The following is a 25,214-nucleotide window of genomic DNA, read 5'->3' as shown; positions in this document are numbered from 1 at the left end:
TCTGAAATGTCAGACCATGACAAACTGTATGGCAAACTTTTGTGTATATTGCTTAGTCTAACAAAGTGAATATTGTTATTCCAATATTGTAACTATCACCAAAATTACAAAGGGCCTGTTTATAAATCAGAAAAAGTGGGTGTTTTTTTTAGTGTTTTGTATAAAAGTGGCAAATCTAAAGAATGCCAGAAAGGGGGGAAATGGTTTTTAAAAACCGGTTTTTGCCATTAAAATAATATACAACATTTCTTTGAATGCAAAAACTATTTGTTTTCATACATCCCCTTCACTTTGTTTATAATTTGAAAATAATAGTTTTATTGCCAATGGAAACAATATCATTGAGCTTTTTTTTAAATAAGACATTTTAAAGAAATACAATCCATGTTGTGGACAAATTGTCATCCACCATGATGTAATATAATCTACCTCATATATGAATAATAACAGTAATGTGATATATTTTAAAAGTTTCTGTCTATATAAGAAAACTTTATAGTTTTTAGGATAAAATAATTTTGTCTATATTCTGTTCTTTTCCCCTGAAATTGACTACTTTTTTGTAGGGTGTTGTATGGTTGTAAAATGTTTATAGCAACAGTCATCAGAAAGCAGAATTCCTGACAAAACTTTTAAATGTGAAATAATTAAAAATACCCAAAAATAATAAATGAAAAAAAGACATTTTGCAGTTTTAATGAAGCTAATCACCTCCAAAGGAAAAAAAAATATTTTCACATATAAAATGACAAAATAAATGGTAAAAATCAACTTCCAGTCAATTTGAATACTTTTTGCTTTAAAGTTTTTTCGGGTAACTATTTTTTTTGTCGAAGTGAAAAACTATTATGTGGCATAATAGCATAATCAACAAAATCCTTTATAAAAAAAATTATTTTTTCAGGAAGAAAATATATCTTTAAAATATGCGAATTTTATTTATTATTATTTTTTATTCTAATGGATTGGGTGTAACTTTTCCAATTCATAACACACTTACAAGTACACATAATGTGATGGAATAGCAACCAGAGACATAACATTACAAGTAATGAATTAACTTTAATGAAGAAATGAGTGCAGGTAATAAAGTAAACAAAGTTAAAATAAACTGGGACATGAACTTACTGAATGGACTAATAAAAAATGAGTGTGTTCATATGATTATACATATTTTGAAATATATGATGGTATTATAAATAAAATATTTGTTTTGGACTTTTCTCAATAAAGCAGCCTAGATTCTAAACAGTTGCCATTCGTCAGCTTTTTTCTTTTCGTTTCTTGTCAATATACAAATCTATGTTATGGGGACACCTAAATAGTATTGTCCCCATACAGATGACCCTAGTGTTGACCCCATATAGATGTCCCCAATATTGTCCCCATACAGATGTCCCCAGTATTGTCCCCATACAAATGTCTCCAGGATTGACCCCATACAGATGTCCCCAGTATTGACCCCATACAGATGTCCCCAGTATTTTCCCTATACAGATGTCCCCAGTATTGTCCCCATACAGATGTCCCCAGTATTGTCCCCATACAGATGTCCCCAGTATTGTCCCCATACAGATGTCCCCGGCATTGTCCCATACAGATGTCCCCAGTATTGTCTCCATACAGATGACCCCAGTATTGTCTCCATACAGATGTCCCCAGTATTGTCCCTATACAGTTGGCCCAAGTATCGTCCCCACACAGATTCCATTGTCCCCACACAGATTCCATTGTCCCCACACAGATTCCATTGTCCCCACACAGATTCCATTGTCCCCACACAGATGTCCCCTGAATAGAGATGCATCTATAACGCTTTTTCTGTTGATTTGAGAGAAACAAATTTGGCACCTCTGAAGACTTGCGTGAGCACTCTGTTCTTGGTAGGGTGGCAGAAGCTTGATTATAAATAAATAGATTATGTAATATTTTGTTCAAAATATATCAGAGTTGACAATCATGCAAATTATGAATGTTTATGAATGGAATTGTTGAATATATTTTATTAGATATTAATTTCTACCTCATTGAATGAAACAAGCAATTTTTCATCCACTGAAACTCCTCCATTCAATGAATACAAAATATTTGTTTTTTCTGAAGTATGGCCAAAGTAATTTTATAATTGATATACCCGTACATGTTGTAGGAATATAGCATGTAAAATAGTCAAAAAGTAGTAACTTGACTATAAAAAGTAGTTGAAAGACATTTATCTATAGTTGATTTAAGAGTAAAATGGAATCAAAGGACCGTAAACCAGTTCGGCAACATTTATACAATTTCATTGAAAGGCTGTTGATCCAATAAAACCATTCATAAAATCGTTTTTAACTTTAAATTAGCGGTTGTACATGCCGATAAAGTTGGACGTAAAAGCTCTCTGAACTTTCAATTGAAACAAATTTAAACTGAAAATACATAAAATGGTTGAAAAAAGCTTATTACTTTATGAATGTAAATCATTGTATGCTATTGGAAGACATTTCTTAAGTCTATAAAACTAAATGCTTTTAAGTTTTATATAGAATTCTGATTGATGATGAAATAAGCTAGTACATATTCATATTAGCAGTGGAACAAAACTCTTAATTTTTAAAACAAGGCTATAAAAATTGTAAAATAGAAAATCATGGAATAATGGCTTTTCCAGATGATCTGAACAAATGTTTACCCTGATTAAAAATGAAACACCTCAAACACAAGGTCATGTTAATATACTATAATAAACTCAAATATTATCAAATTTGTTCCAAGTCCGTAAATAACAGTGGGTTTACTATAGTTTGTAGAACCATTTCAAAATTATTCTACCGCAGTTCTAGTGTAGATAATAATGATATTATTAATACATCAATCTTATATAGTGTTTAATGCACCAAACCTCTAAGTGGTTCACAATCACATTATTGCCCTGGTAATGTTTTGGCTCAAACACGTCTGGAAACACATCCGTAATGGCACTAGTATCCAGCGCATTTGTGTTTGACCTATACGAGGTACTCATTTGTTCACCTGGGTAGAGAGAGGCCAAATGTATGTTGTGTTCTGCCTACAAGCATGAGATGCATGTTTTTTGATTCAAACCCATGATCTCCCGATCAGTTGGACATACTGCACCACACTTCCTCATCTTTACTATTTTAAATCTTTTGTGTATTTTTTTGGCAATCTTGTTTTGTTAAAAATACTAGATTTTAGTTTGTTTTAATGTAGAAGTTTATAAGGCAGCTTCACTGATATAATAATGTTATTGAATCGAATAAAATGTAGTATGTACTGGACTAACTGCAGTAACATCATTTGTGACACAATCCCTTTATTGGCTGCATGAATGCGGCAAGGTCAGCATATACCTCTAACTACTACAGTAACGTCAAAGTTGCTTTTTCAAAATAAAATTCTTGATTTAAATAATTATTTTAGAATATGAATTGATAGACAGCGATAGCAAAATGTCAGAGGAGTTAATTCCCGCAACATGACAATGGAAAACACTCTCTAAGGATATGCCAGAAGCGCATTTTAAAATTCTCTACCTAACTTTAGCTAAAAAATCTTATCAAACTGATGTTCGAAACGATCTTTAGCTAAACATGTGATTTCCTTTGTTTAAGTAGCCTCAGTTTTAAATGAAAACCTTCTAAAATTATAATGTCAATTTCAATCAACCACATTATTTTAAGGGTCGTATAATTTCTGAATATTTTAACTTTATTAATCGAATTTAGTACTTTTCATAGCGGCTTGATCGTGCAGAGCAATTTAAAATTATTTAATTTTTGAAAAGCATTGTTTTTAATTGAAACATTTTATATTATATAAATGTAGTATTATTAATTTATTAGCATTGAATGATTTTTATTGAAAAAGTAAATTTTAATAAACTAATTATTATTATATAGATTCATCATTCATATTAATGTAATAATTATTTACAAAAAATAGCAACCTTAATATCATTTTAGAGTTTGTATTTAAAGATGAACATAGAAGTCACCAGATGAACATCATCATTAATATCATCTTTATATACCCGTCATTTATACTCCTATTTGGATGCCTGTATACCTAAGGGATGGAGTTGGGAAGGAGGAGTCGCAGCGCATACAACTGGCTTATCCGATTGGTTTGAGTCAGCCCATGGAGAAATATTATAATAGAAACATGTTATTTATTTATTAAACATTTGGCAAATAGCCCAAGAGGAAACTATAGGCCCAACACAGAAGTGGGAACATTTCTTGGTTTTCTGCAACTTTGTCTCCCATCTAGTAAATTAACTTTCAAACTTTCATAGAACAGTACAAAACAAAAGTCGTCACTTTAAAAAAAGAGCTAGCTAACATAGAAAATTATACAAATATTTTATAAATAAATGTTCACATTGTAGTATACTGTCAAGAGAATAAACAATTTCATCTAGTTTCCTATATAGCATAAGCAGATCCGCAAAGGTGAGTAGGGGGTGAATAGATGCAACCGACCAAAATTGGAAACTTATAATGCAAAAGATAGGAATTTGGTTAGGTTTAGCACATTTTTTACACTTTTTAGGCCCAAAAATAATATTTTCTCTATTTTAAAATCCTGGATCTGTGACTATAAATATAGCTCATTCATTCATTAAACAACATTTATTTCATCAATGGTCTTTATTTTAATGATAACATTAATATTTTTTTGATGAACGAAGAATTTTTGGCAGCGATTTTACCACTAGGCTACACAATTGAATGTTTGAACACTTTTTTAAAATCTATTGATGAAAGATGAGTAGTGATCAAACATTGGTAAAAATAACATAGCATAACATGTTATATAAATTGCTTTTTGAATATGCATTATACACTATCTATTTTATATAAATCAATAAAATAATGAGAAAAACAGATTAGATAATAGTAGATTAGTAGAAATTGACGTCCATTGTTTTGTTTTCTAAATTGCTTTTGAGAGATAAGAGGTGGCGAAATGATAGTCATAGTCTTTCCGATATATGCATTACGGAGATCAATATCATATTTAGGGAATGCATTGCGTTGCCATGGGAATTGTGATGTCAGTTAGATTTGTGATAATATCATGGTGAAACCAATTAGGAACCCCATCTGTTTTCGGCTACAATTTCTTGACAAGATTTGTAAAAAGTGAAAATTGTTTATGGTATAAAACCGCCATCAGATTTCTGTCGGATTATGATTGCTTGATTTGAAGCACATCCGCACAATCCTCATACAATTCTCCTAGAATAACTATGCTGTTTTTCGATATAAATTGCAAGGTATCTTTTTAAATATATTGTTTATATACTGTGCAAATAAAGATGCTAGTTATTTATACTCTGCTTTACAATCTGTATTGAACACCATTTCATAAATGTCTTGGTATAATATCCTTTATATAAGTATACAGTATTACAGAGGACACATTCATGTTCCAACAAAATGTCCTCTTAGATGTCCCCTGAATATTAGGGTTGGCTGTAGTGTTATTTATACTTCACCCTGCATCAGTCAATTGAGCACAGGTATACAAATCCTTTATATAAGTATATAGTAGACTTCCTATTAACTGGATACCTTCAGGTGGGTCCCAACCAAGTTTCCCCTTAATAGGGAAGTCCCCTGAATAGCGTTGGCTGTAGTGATACGTAGCTCTACTCCAGTGCAACTTGCCACTTTTTCAAAGGCCCTGGTGTAATGATACTCATCATAAGCACACAGTAGAACTCCTATTAAGGAGACATCATCAGTCTTTCATAGGGATGTCCCCTTAATAGAGGTTTGCTGTAGTGTTGAAAATGGTAGTGCAATTTCTTCAGTAACAAAACCCCTCTTTTGGGACACCGCTCTTTTGGGATTCCCCTTTTCAGGTGACAATATCCATATTAAGTGGACACTATATTGTAGGATATAACATGATAGAACTGTTCATAATCTTGCCTAATCCAACTACTGTACATAAAACTTGAAATAACATCACGTATGGCACTGCCTCTAAAGTACTATGCACTTGACATATTTGCACACTTTGATTTCTGTCTATAAAACAACTTTTTTTATATCCTAAAATATGTAGGCCTATGGAAATTCCTACCTAACTCCTAATATTGTAAATTAACATTGTTAGGTCAGACTGGACAATTTTATTTGTCAGTATTTCAAGTTTTAAATTAATAAATGTTTTAAATTATGACTCTCTTTTCAGAAATATTAATAAGAATGTTTCATGAATGGTTTTTAAAAAATGGTTGTTTTTAAAATAAATTTATAGAATTGTGAATTTTTTTTTAATCACATGATAAATCCATTCTGTACACAGTGTCAACATTTTATATAATGTTTTACTTCAATCAACAACAACCATTTGGCCATGGTCTCATAACTAGCAAGAATTAACCTTGTTATAATAAGCTTCATGGTTCACTGTAATATACCTGAACTATACTTATTTCTATATTGTAGAACAACTGCTGTAGTTAATAGGTCTTTTTAATTGTATGACATACAAGCCAACATCTGAAGTTAAAACATAAGAGGTGGTGGTTTTTTTTAGGTAAACAGCACCCTCTAGAGAGTGGTTGGGAGTGTAGTGTGACAAGTGGTACTGCGGTACATTAGTGTTTCTTTCGCAGTCCATATCCCTCAGTTGATCTTCTAAATCAATTTGGCAAAAACCCACTCACCAATACATAGAACAATAATAATATATTCACAAACCTGTATTTGTCAAATGCAATTTTATGAGGAAAAAATGTGAAATCTATTAACTTAAAGTTTCAGATTTTAATGGTTGTATGCTGGAATTTAGTGAGCCTTGGGAGTTAGGAAGTGATCTGGAAAATTTGGAGGGTAGACACCAGAACACATTGCGTAGTGCCTTCAGATATAACCGAAAATTGTTATAAGAATTGTATGCAAAACACTTCCGCACACAAATCCAAATTATCCAGTGGCTTAGAAACAGTTTGTGGCATATTCAAGGAGTTTTGCATTGGGGGAATTATATGAAGAGCATTTTGTATTTTCGCAAACCTATTTATTACATTACTACCAGAATACAATAGACCACAATAACATTGTAAATTAATTAATTTTACATTATAATAATAAACTACTGTATGTATTGATTTTTTTGCATATTATATATTTCTATATTATTTATTGATTAAGCATGAATTTTCAATAATTCAAATTTTTGTGTTTGGCCATAGCTCTATCAACAATTTAAACAAGAAATATTTCTTACAAAAAACGCTGCTCGCTTATTGAAAAATATTTTTTATTTCAAAAGTTTTTGATTGCATCATCTTATTGTCACATACAGTAATAGTTATTTTACCTGAAAAAAATGTAATTTAAAGCAACAAATACTTAAATTGTCTGTGTCAGACAATGGTTTTTGGGTTTCTTTTCTCTTTTTATATGTCAATAAATATTATTTTTTTGTTACAGAAGTGAATACTCAATTTCTGTCACTTTTTTTTTATTGCTAAGGTCAAGTCTGGGGGTCACTTCATCACCCTACCTAGATATTCCAAGTGTGAAGTATCCTATTACAAACACAAACTTTAATGGACTGTTTCAATAATAATTCAATGAATATCTGACAGTGAATATACCAGAAATGCATTGGGATTTGTAATTTTAGCATGACATGTCCTAATAGACTCTTTTCCCAGCCGTTTTTTGGGTCTACTGTAGCAGCTGGAATCAATAAATTATAGTGGAGTTTCCATTTTCGCAAAACTGTCATCCTTAGAACTATAACTGCTGCTTGCTTTAGCTTCTGATTGAGTAGTCCTAATGGGACGTAGCGGGCTAGAGCAGCAGCATGAAAACAGAAGAAAAGACAATATAAAATGAAAAAAAACAATTACAGACTTAATATATTTACAGCAGTAATAGTAGAGAATTGTAGAATATGCCAAAAAAATAAATTTAATATTGTTTGTGTACAGTTTACTAAACAAGGCTTAGTAATGTTAATTAAAACCTACATTTTATTAAAAACTATCCATTATTATATAATGATATTAACTATTTCAGTATGGTATTAATTCATCTTACTTATATGTGTGTAAGATATTTTAAAGGAACTTAGGAGGAATTGTTAAACAAATACCAACAAAGTTTATTTGTTTTTGGGCAGAGAAGAGGCAGAGGAGGATGTTGGTGTTTGCCACCAATTCCCCCTTCCTCCTCACTCTTAAAAGCTGAAATGAAATTGTGAACTAATTTTTTTTGACAAACTATTACCTATTTTTAGCACTCTTTATTAGAAAATCCTGCCCCTGAGAAGTTGAAAAAATTTGGAGGTGATTTGGTAATCTGCGTAATTAACTGCCATTTTGAATTTCACATTTGCTACGGTTTCTAAAAGAAATTGATACAAGATATTTTTGTGACATTTGGACAAACAAAAATGTGATAAAGAACTATAGAGGGCCCATAGCCCTGAAGTTTTTTTTAAAGAGTATAAAATTGCAACAAACTTGATGTAAATGGTTTCTTTTTTAAATATAGATGGGATATATGCAATACAGGGAAAAATAATTATTATTTTTAATTCTCTAGCAAACCAGAGGCATGCTGTTTAACAACATTTGTTTCTCTGGTAGTTCAGGAGAGAGTGCATGTAGTTTTAGGGTTTAATGTACTATTAGAATAATTTGACTATGGTACAAGATAAAATACATTAAATTCCCTGGTTGTGTGGGTTCAAGTTCCTGGTGAGTTCAAGGCTTGATATGATATGATGTAACTACCATCCCAAAGGCAAAATAACCTAACAATGGCAATATTCCTTCCTGTCATTGATTTAAATAATTGGTGAAGTAATTGTACATGTATGTATGTATTATGGATGGAATATTTACTTTACGTATTTATTAGTAGGCTATGTGAAGATTTTGTACTAGTAATAGGATGATGGTATAATTGAGCCCCTCCTTTAGGACACCTACTCATGTTAACCAAACAATGGGAAATATTTCTTAACACTATGGTGAACCCCTATTAAAGGGACACACATTGTTGGATGCCTAAACTGTAAAACATGAACTACAGGATAAATTATGCAAAGGAACCACAACATTTCAAACCCAAATTGTTCATGGGGTTGTCCCTAGTGAAGTGGGGTTTTCTCCATAATTTTAACACAAATGACATTTCCTTTTACAAAATTAATAGTTTTACTGGCCATTAGGCAGCAGAACTGTCCCTAAATAAACACCACCATCCTGCTAGATTAAACAAAGCCCCCAAGCTACCCGAATATTTGTGGCATCCCTCGATTCAATAGTTTATTGATACAAAAACTACATTAAGAAATGAAGAAACTCTCGATAAAATAATGTATTTCACTTCATGAAGTTCATGCTTTTTGTTAACAATTTAGCATCATAATATAAACTTAAGAATTCCGAACATTGAGTTTATGGTAACAAATGAAAATAAACCAACCAATGTTTCCCATCTAATTGATTTTTATTTATTTGTTTTGTGAAAAATAAATTTTGAGTAATTACGCTTAAACGGCAGCATATGGTAGTGAGTGACATTGACTGCGAGTCAATTGCTTTAATTCCGCTGCTCTATGTTGAGTTGAAAAGCTTTTAAACGTGAGCGTTGGGTATTATTTTCCCCCAGTCCTTAATACATTTAATACACAGATTTATTATCAAGTTCAAGGCTCCTACTGTTTTATTCAGCTCTTTTCAACATGTTGTGATTAATCAAAAATCTGGCCTCTTGACATTTCTTTATCATCTACAACATTCTCATTGTGTTTGCCGTAGGTTACCGCAATCATCACCAACCAAATTAACAAACTTCAACATGCTATTAAAATGTATTTACTTCGGGCAAAAACAGTTTTCAAAACTTTCGATAAGATATGAGACAGGAGATAAAAAGGAGAAGGCTTACGGTGATGGAAAATCTTATTCAAGTGTAAAAAATAGTTTTTCTTCGAAGATGAGGTTGAGTCGAGTGAAAGCAGTGGCATTACTGTACATTTTAGAGTATACTAGAATCGCATTTAAAGGAATAATTTTGTGACTAAACAAAGTGTTAAAAAATATATTTCTCGTTTGTTTGATTGAAAAGTATTCCTTAATATGGATAGGAGGCTGTACCGTAGGCCTACTAATAGAGAATTGGGGATACAATAGACTCACTGCAGCATCAACATAGGGATATCCCAAAACAGAGGCTCCACTATACTTGTTAATGGAGTTCACTGTGAATGTAATAGACTCACTGCAGCATAATCATCAACATAGGGATATCCCAAAACAGAGGCTCCACTATACTTGTTAATGGAGTTCACTGTGAATGCAATAGACTCACTGCAGCATCAACATAGGGATATCCCAAAACAGAGGCTCCACTATACTTGTTAATGGAGTTCACTGTGAATGCAATAGACTCACTGCAGCATCAACATAGGGATATCCCAAAACAGAGGCTCCACTATACTTGTTAATGGAGTTCACTGTGAATGCAATAGACTCACTGCAGCATTTTTTCGTTTATTTATTTTTTCCACTCACTTATATATATATATATATATCATTTACATTTACATAACATTATTAAATGTGGGTGGATGGAAGTCACAATCATATCAGCATAATCATCAACATAGGGATATCCCAAAACAGAGGCTCCACTATACTTGTTAATGGAGTTCACTGTGAATGCAATAGACTCACTGCAGCATTTTTTCGTTTATTTATTTTTTCCACTCACTTATATATATATATATATATCATTTACATTTACATAACATTATTAAATGTGGGTGGATGGAAGTCACAATCATATCAGCATAATCATCAACATAGGGATATCCCAAAACAGAGGCTCCACTATACTTGTTAATGGAGTTCACTGTGAATGCAATAGACTCACTGCAGCATTTTTTCGTTTATTTATTTTTTCCACTCACTTATATATATATATATATATCATTTACATTTACATAACATTATTAAATGTGGGTGGATGGAAGTCACAATCATATCAGCATAATCATCAACATAGGGATATCCCAAAACAGAGGCTCCACTATACTTGTTAATGGAGTTCACTGTGAATGCAATAGACTCACTGCAGCATTTTTTCGTTTATTTATTTTTTCCACTCACTTATATATATATATATATATCATTTACATTTACATAACATTATTAAATGTGGGTGGATGGAAGTCACAATCATATCAGCATAATCATCAACATAGGGATATCCCAAAACAGAGGCTCCACTATACTTGTTAATGGAGTTCACTGTGAATGCAATAGACTCACTGCAGCATCAACATAGGGATATCCCAAAACAGAGGCTCCACTATACTTGTTAATGGAGTTCACTGTGAATGCAATAGACTCACTGCAGCATCAACATAGGGATATCCCAAAACAGAGGCTCCACTATACTTGTTAATGGAGTTCACTGTGAATGTAATAGACTCACTGCAGCATCATCATCAAAATAGGGATATCCCAAACAAAGGCTCCACTGTACGTGTAAATATAGTTTATTTGGAATACAATAGACTCACTGCATCATGATCATCATGGTGATTATGATGATGATGATCATCATCATCATCGTCATCAAATAAGATCAGAATACTTTGTCTCAACAGAATGACGTTCCCTGACATGTGTTTATTTCGATTCATAATGCATAGTACATAGTACTTGCACTTTAATACTTGTAATGGCATGAGGTATTCCATTGTATTCCTGCCCATTTCAACAATTTAAAATGATCCTTTTAATGCGATGTAAAATCCACTTCAAACAAATCTTGTCACAATTCTAATTCCACATTTTAAATTTTAGCAAGGACATCAAGCAAATTGTCAGAGCTAATGACCCTTTTATAAAAGGCTAATTTTGGTACAAAGGTTTGGTTTATAAATTAATAGTGTAAAAAAAATAATTTTTAGAATATCTATCATTTGGTGATTTTATTTATTTACTGTTAATACTGTTTGTGACTCGAGTTTGTGTACGAAAATAAACAGTATTGTCCGAGGGGGACTGAGTACAAAGTGACTGAGTATCGATTCCAACTACCTGTCTGGGTACGAATATTTGGCGGATATTAGTGACTGGAGGCTGCTCAGATTTCCTTTAACATTAAAATTGACCGAAGTCATATGTTCATAATTTAGCCTAAATTAAGGTTAGGAACCCATGCCTAGGATTATTCTCAATCTTATACTCATATCCCTTAATTAGGAGGAGAGATTATACTTGAGTATACGTTAATTAACTGGATTATTTATAGTTATATTACATTTTTAATTATATTAAAGCTATAACAACTTCATAACATATCTCAAACCAATTCATAATGTCCCTTCAGTTGGTTCATAATTTTTAACTCAATGTTTTTCAACTAATCCATGTTTTATTGCATAAAGCTGTTGATGTTTCTATAATAATCATGTAATAATCAGCTGGCCAATGCAGTTTTCCCCTGAGGGACGCTATTGTGATTGTAAGGGAAGTTCTTTGGGTTTATAAAAAATAAAAACACAACTGGCACAATGTCTCTCATTCTAAGGTCATTGAACTTTAATGAAGACTCATGATATATACAGTATATTGTATAATATAATAAGTCAATCATTTTATGTATATACAGTATAAGCAAATAGTATTTATTGCAACTATTTTTAACATTGTAAGACATAAATGAGAGGAAAATATATGCTTAAAAAATATAAATGTACACATATATAAATATTTATAACGGAGTATAATAAAAGTGGGACAAACCCACATAAGACAAAGAAAATTTATCAATTTTAGTATGATGTTATCTCCCACCTCGCTTCTGTAAATTTCCATCAATTCATTGAAGACCAGTTTATTGGTAGTTTTTGGGTCTATTATTTGCTTTATAAGGATTCTCATAGTTGTTAAACAATTTATGAATATTTTTATAAAAACTACTGAAATTAGTTATACCAACGATAAACATTATTCTTCGCATGCACACTTAGTTTTTTTTACTTGAGTTGTGTAGATGCCTGCTTATCGCGTCATGAAAACGAAAGGCTATCATGCTGTGTTTTTACACTCGTGGTAAAAATGGAGAGGGCCTTTTGGTGATGCTGTGGATCCATTTGTCCACATTTTTGTGTTTTTTACCAGAGCTTTCAAATGAAATCATAATTTTGCCTAAGTATTTCCTAGAATTTATATCTATTTCCGTGGACCAAATTTCCGTAGTACAGACGCCCTGTAGTATTTAACCTTGCGTTAAGCTATACTACTAATGTATTTAACATTCACAAGGTGTTACCACAAAAAAATCATATCAAATGAACTGTCAATCATACCAATGCATTGTAGGTAAGGTCAGACAAATCTGACCTCTACTTCCTATCTCAGGAAGTTAACTGTAGGTCATTGTAGGACACAATATTTGCAATGAATATTCATAAAAAAATTCTTTGAAAATATCGGAATATTGAAAAATAGAGAGCGGTATTCATGAAAAATAGCCTGCAGAAAATAACTACCTGGTCCAATTCAGAGTTCTCAAGTAACATAGAAACATCCGTAATTCTACGGAAATTTGGCCCAAATACAGACATACAGAAATGAATTTATCCAAAATTGGGGCCTAAATTATGCGAAATCCCTTGCAAAGCGCAACAATCATGAGCAATTCACATGGTGAAAAGGGCAAAGGTAGCAGCATGTTGCTTATTTTCCCCTGCAAATTTTAATCTCTATTTTCAACAAGTTATTACTTTTAAGTGTTACTCAATTATGTCAACCATCACTTTAAGACTTTTGTAATCGGTTTAAAAAGATTAATACAACATTGTGTTTCAAATATTATTATTATTATTACATATTTTTTATCTTTATTGATCAATGGTTTAAAAAAATGCATTGCCTAGGATTTCAAGAAAGGTAGTAAAACTTTGAACTGCCTGGCTATAAACTGTTATGATGTATCAGATAGTAATATGAGTTAGAACATTACTACTTCAGCACTAACAACTGTTTTGATGTGATTTAAGAGCCGACTGGGGTATTCTGTTCTGACAGTTATTCCATGTTTTATTGTTGATTGTACATATTTTAAGTTAAAATGACAAATTGCAATAAATGAAGTATTATTATTTGTTTTAAGCTTAAATATACTATTGTAAGGATAGTAAATGCCTTTAGGTAGTTTTGGGAATGCACCCTAAATAGATTGATTTGTATTTAGTTTATATCCATTTTCTAACAGTTTACGGTCATTTTAAGACTACCTTTAACATGAGCATCATAATGGCACATTCCTCAATCCTCTCCTCCTCCTCTTCCCTCCTACCTTTCTTTTCCTCCTACTCCTGTCTCCTTCCCTCCACCTCTCCCGTCTTTCATTCATCCTTTCCCCTTCCCTCTCTCCTCTTCCCTCCTTTTCCTTCTCACCTATTCCCTCTCTCTCTCCAAATTATATTCATTCAATTAATAGCAAGCCTGTATAAACACGGCCGAAGAGATATTGTCTGAAAATGATACGTACTGAAGAAGAATAAAGGCGTACATGAAAAACATATTGGTTTAACATTAACAATCCTTTTGTTGAAGACATACACCAAATACTTTATAAATGTAATTAATTTTAACTATACCTGTAAAATTACAGTATTTATTTTTATTATAAAAATCGACTTAATATTTGAAAAAGCGCAAAATTTATACCATCAATTTGCCAGTTAGTATATATTCACATTTATTTCTTTTTTTGAAATACAAATTAAAATCTATGATGGATTTCAATAATACATTTTTTTATAATAGTACCTACCACAAAATATATAGAAAAACTTGACGAGCAAAATGTCCTTGAAATTTCAGGACAATAATTATTCAGATTTTTTAAAACAAATACAGGTGGAGTTTGATATATCAAGTCACTGGGGGAAAAACGCAAAATAATGTTTGTTCGTAATATGTCCCCAGCTGTTGCGGTTCTAATGACCAAGGACGACGACATGTTTTATTGCAGTTTTGTTATGTTATGTTATCCCAAACATTGTAATGATATTGCATCTTCCCGGGTTTCACAACACACGCGGTAGTCTCTGAACAATTATATTTGAAACTACGAAGCAACAGACAGTCATAACGATGATTACTATTTGGAGATTATTTAGGAGGTACTTTTATTGCCTAAGAGGAATTCTTGCGTGAAATATAATGGGGTTATTTGTCCTTCAATTTTTTGTAGAACTTTTTATTTTGTCTACTGCCATTTTAAATCATTTTTTAAATTTTACGTAACCATAAATAATGTTACCACCTATTATATGGCCTTGAAAATATTAAATTTATTTGGCATTATAATATCATTAATATTACATTTTAATTATGAATAACTGTAAGGGACTATGTCCACATTAGTCTACTGCCAGGGCCGTAGCCAGCATGAGGCAGAGGAGGAGCTTGCCTCATCTGAAATTTTAAATTTTCACCACCCACCCCGATTCCCAATCTTTCCCTCATCTGTTTTTAACCTCTCGCCACAGCCTTGACTGCAGGTACTGCAGTACAGCATACCTACATTTTTTTTACTGCAATAATGTATGGTTTTAGTTTATATAGTATGTAGAGATTTATGAGTCGGTAACTGATATAGATGGTGTATATGATTTAACCCAAAAAGCTGATAAATAAACTACATAAATAAGTTAAAGATTAACCGAAATGTAGTTGCTGCAGTGACTGCAGTAGAATAATTTTGACATGATCCTTAATGATTTTATTTTAAATAAAGTTTATCATGTCACAAATATACTGAATTATATATCCCTAAATGGTTCAATTAATTACTAATTATAATATTAACATTTATTCATTTGCTTTATTGTAGCATCAAGGCTGGGGAGACGATCAAAACGCATGATTGAAAAAATGCATGAGACAATTGCTAAGCAACGAAACCTTGGAGATAACACATCAATGAAACCGGCGGGCTTTTACGGGAATCAGCCACGGCTATTTAGTCAAGGTGGCTATCAAATGCCACCGAGCAGTGCCGGAATTATGCAACCCCCGGGAAGCACATTACTACCGCCCTCTATTTCACACATGTCGCTGTATAAATCGATGCCAATGAATAGTATGATGGCACACAAAATGGCATTTGGCCATAATATAGGCATGATCATAAAACGAGAACTTGATATGAGTCCAAATGATTGTCAATACCCAAATGAAAGCACCGACATGGATCCTGATCTAGTTTCCTTGAGTCAGTTAGCTTCTACAGCAGTCAGTAGCTGTAGTAGAGTTTCCAGTTCAATTCCTAACCGACAACACATGTCGCAACTGTCCCCAGATATGTTGCCAATGCCAGAGAAACATCCGAATATGGGTACAAATTCAATGAGAAAATCAGAAACGCATCCCTCTCACGACGACATGTATGCAATGAGCCCTGGAAGAGGGTCGCAACAGGTTCATTCTCCAGCCCCCATCTCGTGTGGAAGTAGTCCAGGAGAGATTCCTGTAAATAAAATTACCAAGATATTGCAATCTGGACAACCAGTTATCCTGATTCCGTGCGATACTCCTAGTCCTTGTGAGCAAGAAAACAAAGATACTATGTCTTGCAGTCACCAAGTGATGGCCCCGACACCGCTCGAAAAAGGAAGTCGATTATCTCGTGATAGTCTTCATGAAAAACCTTCCCAGGGAAAGAGCTTATCCAATGATGTTTTCCAGTTCCCATCGGATGTTCCTCCGAGCAATTATATTTCAAAAGGGCATACAAAGATGAGTCCACGGAAACAGGAGCCTATGGACATTTCACCTCTTTACGATGATAACAAAGCACCTTATTTCTCACCTTATCATAGTAATAATATAAACCATCAAATAAAACCGCAAGACCTCTCAAGAGGTCCTCCATCCTACGATTCTGCTGGTTCCGACGGTAAATCTGACTCGCGGTCAATCTCCTCCAGCTCAGAGGGCAGTCCGAAACTTGATTTTTCTCCTTCCACAATCATTTCCAAATGTCCGTCAGGATTCATGGACTTTGTCGAGATGGGTCGTGAGATGTCAATGCATATAAAACGACGTGAAGAATTAAGCACTATACCGCCAGATTTTGATTTAAATGCTCCGATTTTACCCGAAAACGAGGAGAAATATGCAGATATTGTTCAAAAGGTGTACAAAGCCTATCACGACAGCTGTTTCTACACATTCAGACGTATACAGTTTTTACGGACAAAGTATTATCCTTTTCTAGGTGAAGATGAAAATCTACGAGAAAGGGTAAGTATTTGTGTATTAGTATATTTTTATGTCTTGGTTAAAGATTTTTCCTCCAAAATATGAAAAATAAATAAAATCAATTCCATTTTCTGCAGAAAAAAAACAAAATTGTAACCCTATTAGTATACTTTAATGGTGGAAGTTCAGATTTTTTTTAAATTGCTTATAAAGTAAAAAAGTACTTTGTAACTTCATAATTAATGTTGAAACATTGAATCATATTACGATAATGTACGTTATTGCAGTATATGTGTTGTACTTTGTAAATTGCTTAGTGGACTTTTGGTATATACAATATAACATTGACCTGACATTAGAAGTACTAACTTAGTACTTTCTATAGCTACATATTTTATAGTTCATATTTATTTATTTCAACAATATTTTAGTTGATCATTAGGGAATTCTACAAAAAATGCAATACAAGACAATAACATATTAAAATAGAATTTTGAATTAACTTGCTGCGACAAAGAAGACTAAATTCAATTTCAGACCGTATAATTTTCAAAACTACTACTAGATATTTTTATATTTTTTTTATCAGTACAAAAATTAGGAGAAAAAACAGATTTTTTTTTCCATCAAAATTATGTGTTGATGGCAACTGGACTTTTAATTCATCAATCCCATGTTGGTACATCACAATTGCTGATAGTAAAGTACCTCATCAAACACCTTCTATGATTGTTATAGTTTCATGTTTCAGTACTTTGTCCATCTAGTTTAATGTGAACATATTGCATCTGAAACCAGCACATACATTACATTTATATACAGTTAAGAACCAGAATGTTTATGTGTTCACACTACCTTTTATACATATTAGCCTATGATATCTATAGCCTCACACTATGGACCTAATTTGATCAAACAGTGACCAAAATAGCACAATCTGAACACTAGGCCAGATACAATTCCTTGAGGTAAACAACCTTTTTGTGACCACTTTCTGCCTAGCAGAAGTTTGATTTGATTTGAATTTATTAGGAAAATCATCATACAAATAAATAAATAATAATAAATACATTTATAAAAGATTTCCATAATAGCCCAATAAAAAAAATAAAAAAAACAAATTACAAGTATTGCATTAAACACAAGTTCAGTGATCAGACTATGAATATATTAAAATAAGCATCTGCAAACATTTCAAACATTTACCTTAAAAAAGAAATTAATTTATAAAATCTGTATTGTATTAAAATGAAAAATGGTTCTACTAATAATATTACTAATAATATTGTTTAAACATGTAGTGGCTCTTTTTCTGATAACTCTTCAGTGAGTTAACACAATTGTACTGTAGTTTAATAATATCTATTGGGGTCAGACAGTTAAAGTACAACTGCAGCATTAATTACACCTAAATCTCCCAGGTGGACTGAAATAGTCACCTTTAGATTGTTGACCTAGTATGGATTGATGACAAGAAAAGAACAACATAAAGTAGGCTGACCCCAATTTATGTATGTCCAGTTGATAGTCAAAGTACATACCATGCACTTTCATGTGCTAGTAGAATACATTATGTAAACACAATGAAAACATTGCACTCTGAGAGCGTACTACTATTTTTTTTTTGGAAAAAAATAAACATTTAAAGAAATAAACCACGCCTACACTTAACTTGAATGTAATAATACTAATATCACACAGAACTGCAACCAACTGCAACCTACTGCAGCATTCAGCAAAGTTTTTATTTTGTGCCCTAAAATATGGTTCCCAGGACCAAGCCGAGAATCAACCACCCAGCTGGACTAAATTAATTTTTCCCCGAAACAATAAAAATACCCAAAGGAAATAATAGCACACAGAACCGCAAACCTTACTGGTTAATGTAGGTAATCTGGACCAAAACGTGATGAATTGTTCCATTTAACACTATACAGTATGTACATCTACTTTAGGAAACTTAATCTCTTCCAAATTCTGAAATCTTCATCCCAATGCAAATTATTATCCTACCATTAATAAAAACCCCATTGGAAATAAGCTGTTTCAGCTATATGTGTTATTCTGGTGTCTTATACCTGGTATCTGGTACCGAATAAAGCAAACAAACAAATACTTTCTATACCTCTTTACATCATATATACTTGCACCAAATACATACAATTGTTGTTTTGTTCTTCTCTAATTTATCATTACAAAAGTACAACCAAAATTAAACAAATCTGTCAAAGATCCATCACCATTTTGTTAACATCAACTGGTGTAGATATGTCAACTTCCGTCAATGCATCACTCTCATTTTTATAACAGCTAGCTATAGATTTATCAACTTGATATTGGCTTTTTAAAACTGCCAAATAAAAGACCCTAAACTAGACTTTCCCAAGCCTGTAGTTGTTGTATTTTTATTTTAGTCCACCAGTCGGCTTTTCGATTTTTGTCTTTCGAGCTCATTATACACACGAAATGCCATTTGTGCAAAATATTCATCTTTTCCCTAATATTATGTAAGAACCTGACTAACCAAAACTTGTGGTGTTTGATTTTTATTTTTTTAAATATTTTTTTAATTTAGTGAATACAATTTAATTTAAAAAAAATTGCTTTCCAAACCAGACCATGTTTTAAAAACAACTTCTTTTAAATTTCTTATTTTTATCAATTAATACAAATTTCTATACTGTATGTTGCAAAAGAGAAACCGTGGCATAGTGGTACCGGTAACACACTTTACTTTTTATCCTTCGAGTCCTTTGTTCATATCATTAGTAATTTTTATTTCATGGTAATTATTTGAGCCACTTCTTATAAACATCATTCTGAAATCATTGATTTTATGGTTAGAAAATAATACATTGAAATATTGATTATACAATCATATTGATAGAGCTACCAAATTGCTTTAACTGGTATCTCATATTATAATAAAACTAAAATCTTTATTTGTAACATGTTCATTCACAGTATGTTTTCTTTCTTTCATTTTACGTATGAAAGAAATATGAAAATATTGTGAATAAGTTAAACAAGAAATAATCTTACAAAAAACGCCCCTCGACTCATTGAAAGTTCTTCCTTCATTAAATAATGCTTAATGAAAATAAAGCAAAAGGGCTTTTTAAGTTAAGAAGAAACCAATATTTAGAAATAATTTAATAGTTTATGGTGTATTAGATAATACTGTAGTGGAATTTTATATTAGTTTTATAGACTACATCAACACCTGCAATAGGCACCGCTCATTTTGCACGGTCCAACTCTTGCATACACTCCTGTTGTACTGATGAAATATTTCTTATCTTTTAGCTTAAAGAACGGTACAACCATGATTGCAGTAAATGCAACCATCCGCCAGGATTTCCAACTTCCGATAAGCCACCGAAGGAGCTAGATTATTCCAAGCCATTGGACACAATGAAGATGTGGACCTTCTTTTCTAGTAAATTCACCAGTCAAATCACACGTATTGTCAACTTCGCCAAGAAAATTCCCGGTTTCAAAAACCTCAATCGAGAAGACCAAATCACGTTGATTAAAACTGGCTTGTTTGAAGTTGCAACCATCAGGTTTTCAACCGTCGCCAACGTCAGTAATGGGATGGTGTACTGGTGGACAACGGGTGATATGTTCTCGTTAAAAGACACGCACGAAATGCCGTTGGGAAACTTATTTGATCTCTTGTTTGACTTCTCTGCACGAGTGAATCAGATGTTACTGGAGGATAGCGAGTACGCATTGTTATCTGCCGTTGTCATAATGTCACCAGGTGAGATAGTATTCAAATAATTAATGTTTATGAGTTGAATGGAGAGAATATTTCACGAGTTGAACAATTTTGTAACGAGACTAAAAAATTATCAAAATGTTTACAGGGAACTGAACATGCATTAGAGTGCATTTATTACACCATTAGATATCACTTTTTCCTTAGATACAGGTAATTCAAAATGACATGTGATGCATAATTGAACAATCAAATTAAAAGGATACAATCAGTTGTGTTATAATATTGATAATTGATGCGCGGTTGATGGCAGGGAATTTAGAGAGATATAAATTATATGGCAAATTAACTACTACTTGATTTATTGATTCTGAAGTAAATTATTGTTTGATATGAAAGATCTTGTGGACCTAATGGGATGCATTATTTGCATGCATATTTAAATGTTTTATTATTATTATTGTCATCATTATCATCATTACCATCATTTAAATAATTATAGTTTAACAATAATCTTAACACAATTTCTTTTCATCTACATTTGCGACTCCTATTCTCCATCTTTTGGCTGTTGTTGTTGTCAACTCCCTATTATAACAATTATCACATCTCACATGAAGATCAAATTGACTCCAGTGGTAAAACGATGCAAATCAGATTTACTAAAGGCACTCTGACACAGCAATCAGAAAACTACAATCAAGTGTCCCCTAGAGGCATTGATAACAGCCCTTCTCATGAAAATATCATCATGTTCCTCGTATACATAATGTGTGCGAGTTGTTTAATTGATTGCTAAACTTGTTTTGGACTATATGCTGACCTAGTAAATCTTGCCTTCTGTAGTTGGCTGGTTTTTGTCGGTCACTTGGTCGGTATAAGTAGTTCAACTGAAGATTGCTTTGTCGTTTGGTAGGCCAATTCACATCATCGTCATTCTACTTTAGCTAATCATTTACTTTCTTTAAAACGCTTCACTGATTATCATGTTTGTCATCACTTCCATCAAACTCAACTTTTTGCTTTTTTGTCTCAACTGTGTTACTACTACAACTATTGTTATTTAATATTTGAATGAATGTCTGCACTACCTCCCTCTCACTTTCTTTTGTGTATATTGAACTAGTAACAAAATTAAATTAAAAGCAAACAAGAGAACTAGAAGCCTATTAGTAGATAAATAATATATTTATACATTATCTGGATGTTTTTTACATATCATGGATAATCAAGAAACAAAAATAAATAGAGGTGCGGGATGAATTATAAATACCAGAATATCTGTGCCAGACTTTGGGAGGTCTGTACCAAAACAATAGTGACCAAAGGTTTAGTTAAGTCTACAGATTAGCACCTGTTTAACTAAGAAATGGAACCAACCTTTAAAGATCATATTTATATGATTAATGTTGTCATTACAAGTGGGAATGTATAAATGGTGGATCTGTTCTAGTAAGTGCCACTGAGCACATTTTTTGTACCTCTATTAGGGACTACATTGTTAGTGTATTTAGACATAAATACTACATTTTCTTTGTGGGCCTATGGAAATGCATGTGCATAATTAAGCAATATTTTACATTGCTGTTCCACATAAAACTTGGCTTAGAGTGTTCCATATTGGTGATATTCTGATTCAGATAAACTTAAAAACACCACTAAATCAAAATCAACTGATATTTTGTAAAATACATTTAGGGTCTAAAAACTGACATGAAATAGGGTGCTGTTTATCAGGTCAAGGGTCACATTGTTTTGAAGTTTTCAAATTGAGGTTTCCTCCTACTTTTCTTTTTTTTTAACCTGCATTTGAATGCCACAAGTCAGACATCTGCATACTAATAATGAATAAATTATTGCCTGACTGCTGTGTGTTAACAAACTTAACACATGGGTGTCTCAACCTGTTATAAAAGGGCATATTTTGAATTTTGAACTGACCATGAGTAAACTTGTTGGGAGTGTGAGCTATTCAGTGGAGATTTTTTTTTTAAATAACAAAATTGAATGCCTATTAAAAAAATGTTGGTAGGTTACTTGCACAGACACACATAACACATTAATATTGACATCTTTATTTCTCTTCAACAGATCGTCCGTTCCTAAAAGAGATTGAACCAATCAAGAAACTGCAGGGAAATTTACTACGGTCTCTCCAGTACGAACTGCTAATTAATCATCCTGAGGATAAGAGCATGTTTGGCCAACTGGTGACAACTCTTCCAATGCTCCGACAGATCGGTCCAGAGCACACGCGTCGATTAATGGAACTCAAAGTTAAAACCCCAGAGATGCAGTTTCCACCCCTACACGCTGAAGTATTCGACCTGAATGAGGTTCCAAAAAATAAAAATCATGAAAAAGAAAAAAATGATAATTGAGGATTATTTTCAAGGAAAATATAACCCTTATGAACATTTAAAAAGTTTGATAAACAAGTAAAATGGTATGTTTGCAAGAAAAATAATGAATTTATTCAATTGAGGTGCAAAATATTGCACTTGGAAATGACTGGTTGATTTTAAATCACATGAAGACAGTTATGATAGATGTTTTCTACAACACCACGATATTATGTGCTTAAAATACAGAGGATAATGTACTTGCGTAATTATCGTATTGCACATTCAGTATCAGTCCCGTGAAATATTTATGGTCTTTTGTATCATGTATTCACAAACTCTAGAACATCTGGCTCCTGCCAAAGTTCATACAAAGACCGGGTTAAGAAATATACTTTTTAATGACTTGTCTTAGTAACATGACCTATAGTGTAAAAACAGTGACTAGTTGTAAATTAGACTGCTAAATCTGTTTTAATTAATGTATGCGAATATAAGAATTGATTAAACAATTTAGATGTTATAGGCCTCATGTATACCATTCATTACCTCTTAGTAACTGTCTGCCAACAGAGGGTGCTGTAACTGTTTTAAGCCTTAATATTGGTTATGTGTAAAATGCGAAACTTTGATTGGTGGAATTAATGTGTTACAGTGGAATGCTTCATTTAACAATCTTTTAAAATGTTTTATAACAAAAACAGGCCCGTAGCCAGGGGGGGTTTTATGGTTCGGGCGAACCCCCCCTTTACAGCGAACCCCCCTTAACCGACTGCGAACCCCCATCCCCGACATGCCCAATACCTCACCCTCATCTCCAAAAATCCTCCAAATACGTGCCCCACAGTACAAAAAGTTGTTTGTAAATTGAAAAATTCGTAAACTTGTTCGTGAACCTTCTTCTCTGTATGAGCGTCAACTAGCGATACGTGTCTGTAAATTTCTAAAAGCTGCAAATGAATTGCCGATTTTAACCTGAAAAATAAATGTTTGGTCCCTGCATGTAACATGATATTGACGCGTCTCATAGCGAACTGGGGCACGAACGATTCGTACAAAGGACACCGCCAGACAACTGCGTACCTATAATTGTTTAGATCACTGGCAGTCAGGCAGCATGCATAAAGTATATAGCCTTCCGACGTACATCAGTATTTATGTGTGACTATGAAGTATAATGTATCATAGAGGATTATAGTGAATATTAATATTTTACACTATAATATCTATGGTATCAAGTACTGTAGTTCACATTATGGCATCCGATTATTTTTTTCTAGACCACCAGCCGATACGTACTAAAATGTATCAATATCTATCACCTATTTAAATATTTATATTCCTCAACAAATTGCTGTAAATAAATATTATAGATAGAGCTAGCAAATAGCATTTGCCGTCAACCAGTGTGCTTTTTTCGGGGCTGCTCCTAGATGTACGTTCGCATTGAACTTGAACGCAAAACAAAATACGGAGTAAATGATCAAACAATCGGCGGTTCCGCACAGAGTACGCGCATCTAACATACTGCAAAAAATAGTTATCGTCCTTTAAATTATCAACGTGTTTGAGAAGGAGGAAAAAAGTACGATCTTTTTGCTCATTGGTAGCATGCTGCACGAGAGTGTCTTTTCCGGCCATCTAGGGGTGTCATTTAACAAAATTCGCTTCGCATCAGGCCCCACCCCAGGGGGGGGGGGGGGGTTTGACCCAAATATTTAGTGTCCGAACCCCCCCTTGACAGATCCTGGCTACGGCCCTGAAAAATGTTTTAATTGATTTTATCTCTGAAAACTAAATATACTTACCTGTTTATGATGAATTTAAGCAAACTAGTTTAAAAATTTCTATAAAAAAAGTTTATGTTTAAAAA

At 32.7% G+C, this 25,214-nt stretch overlaps 1 protein-coding gene across 2 annotated transcripts in view; it reads left to right on the top strand.

The window, feature by feature from the left end:
• The window catches only part of LOC140040840 (nuclear receptor subfamily 1 group D member 1-like), a 128,533-nt gene extending 103,884 nt beyond the window's left edge, over nt 1-24,649 (top strand). For both annotated transcript variants that reach the window (XM_072087081.1, XM_072087082.1), the window contains 3 exons: nt 15,906-17,317; nt 20,582-21,041; nt 23,091-24,649. In XM_072087081.1, coding sequence (XP_071943182.1) covers nt 15,906-17,317; nt 20,582-21,041; nt 23,091-23,380 — 2,162 coding nt within the window. In that variant the 3' untranslated portion in view covers nt 23,381-24,649. The remainder of the gene's footprint in view (nt 1-15,905; nt 17,318-20,581; nt 21,042-23,090) is intronic.
• Nucleotides 24,650-25,214: the final 565 nt, after the last annotated feature.

Source organism: Antedon mediterranea, chromosome 2 (genome assembly GCF_964355755.1).
Source record: "Antedon mediterranea chromosome 2, ecAntMedi1.1, whole genome shotgun sequence".
In the NCBI taxonomy this organism is placed as follows: domain Eukaryota; kingdom Metazoa; phylum Echinodermata; class Crinoidea; order Comatulida; family Antedonidae; genus Antedon; species Antedon mediterranea.
This window is presented reverse-complemented; position numbering and strand designations above follow the sequence as displayed.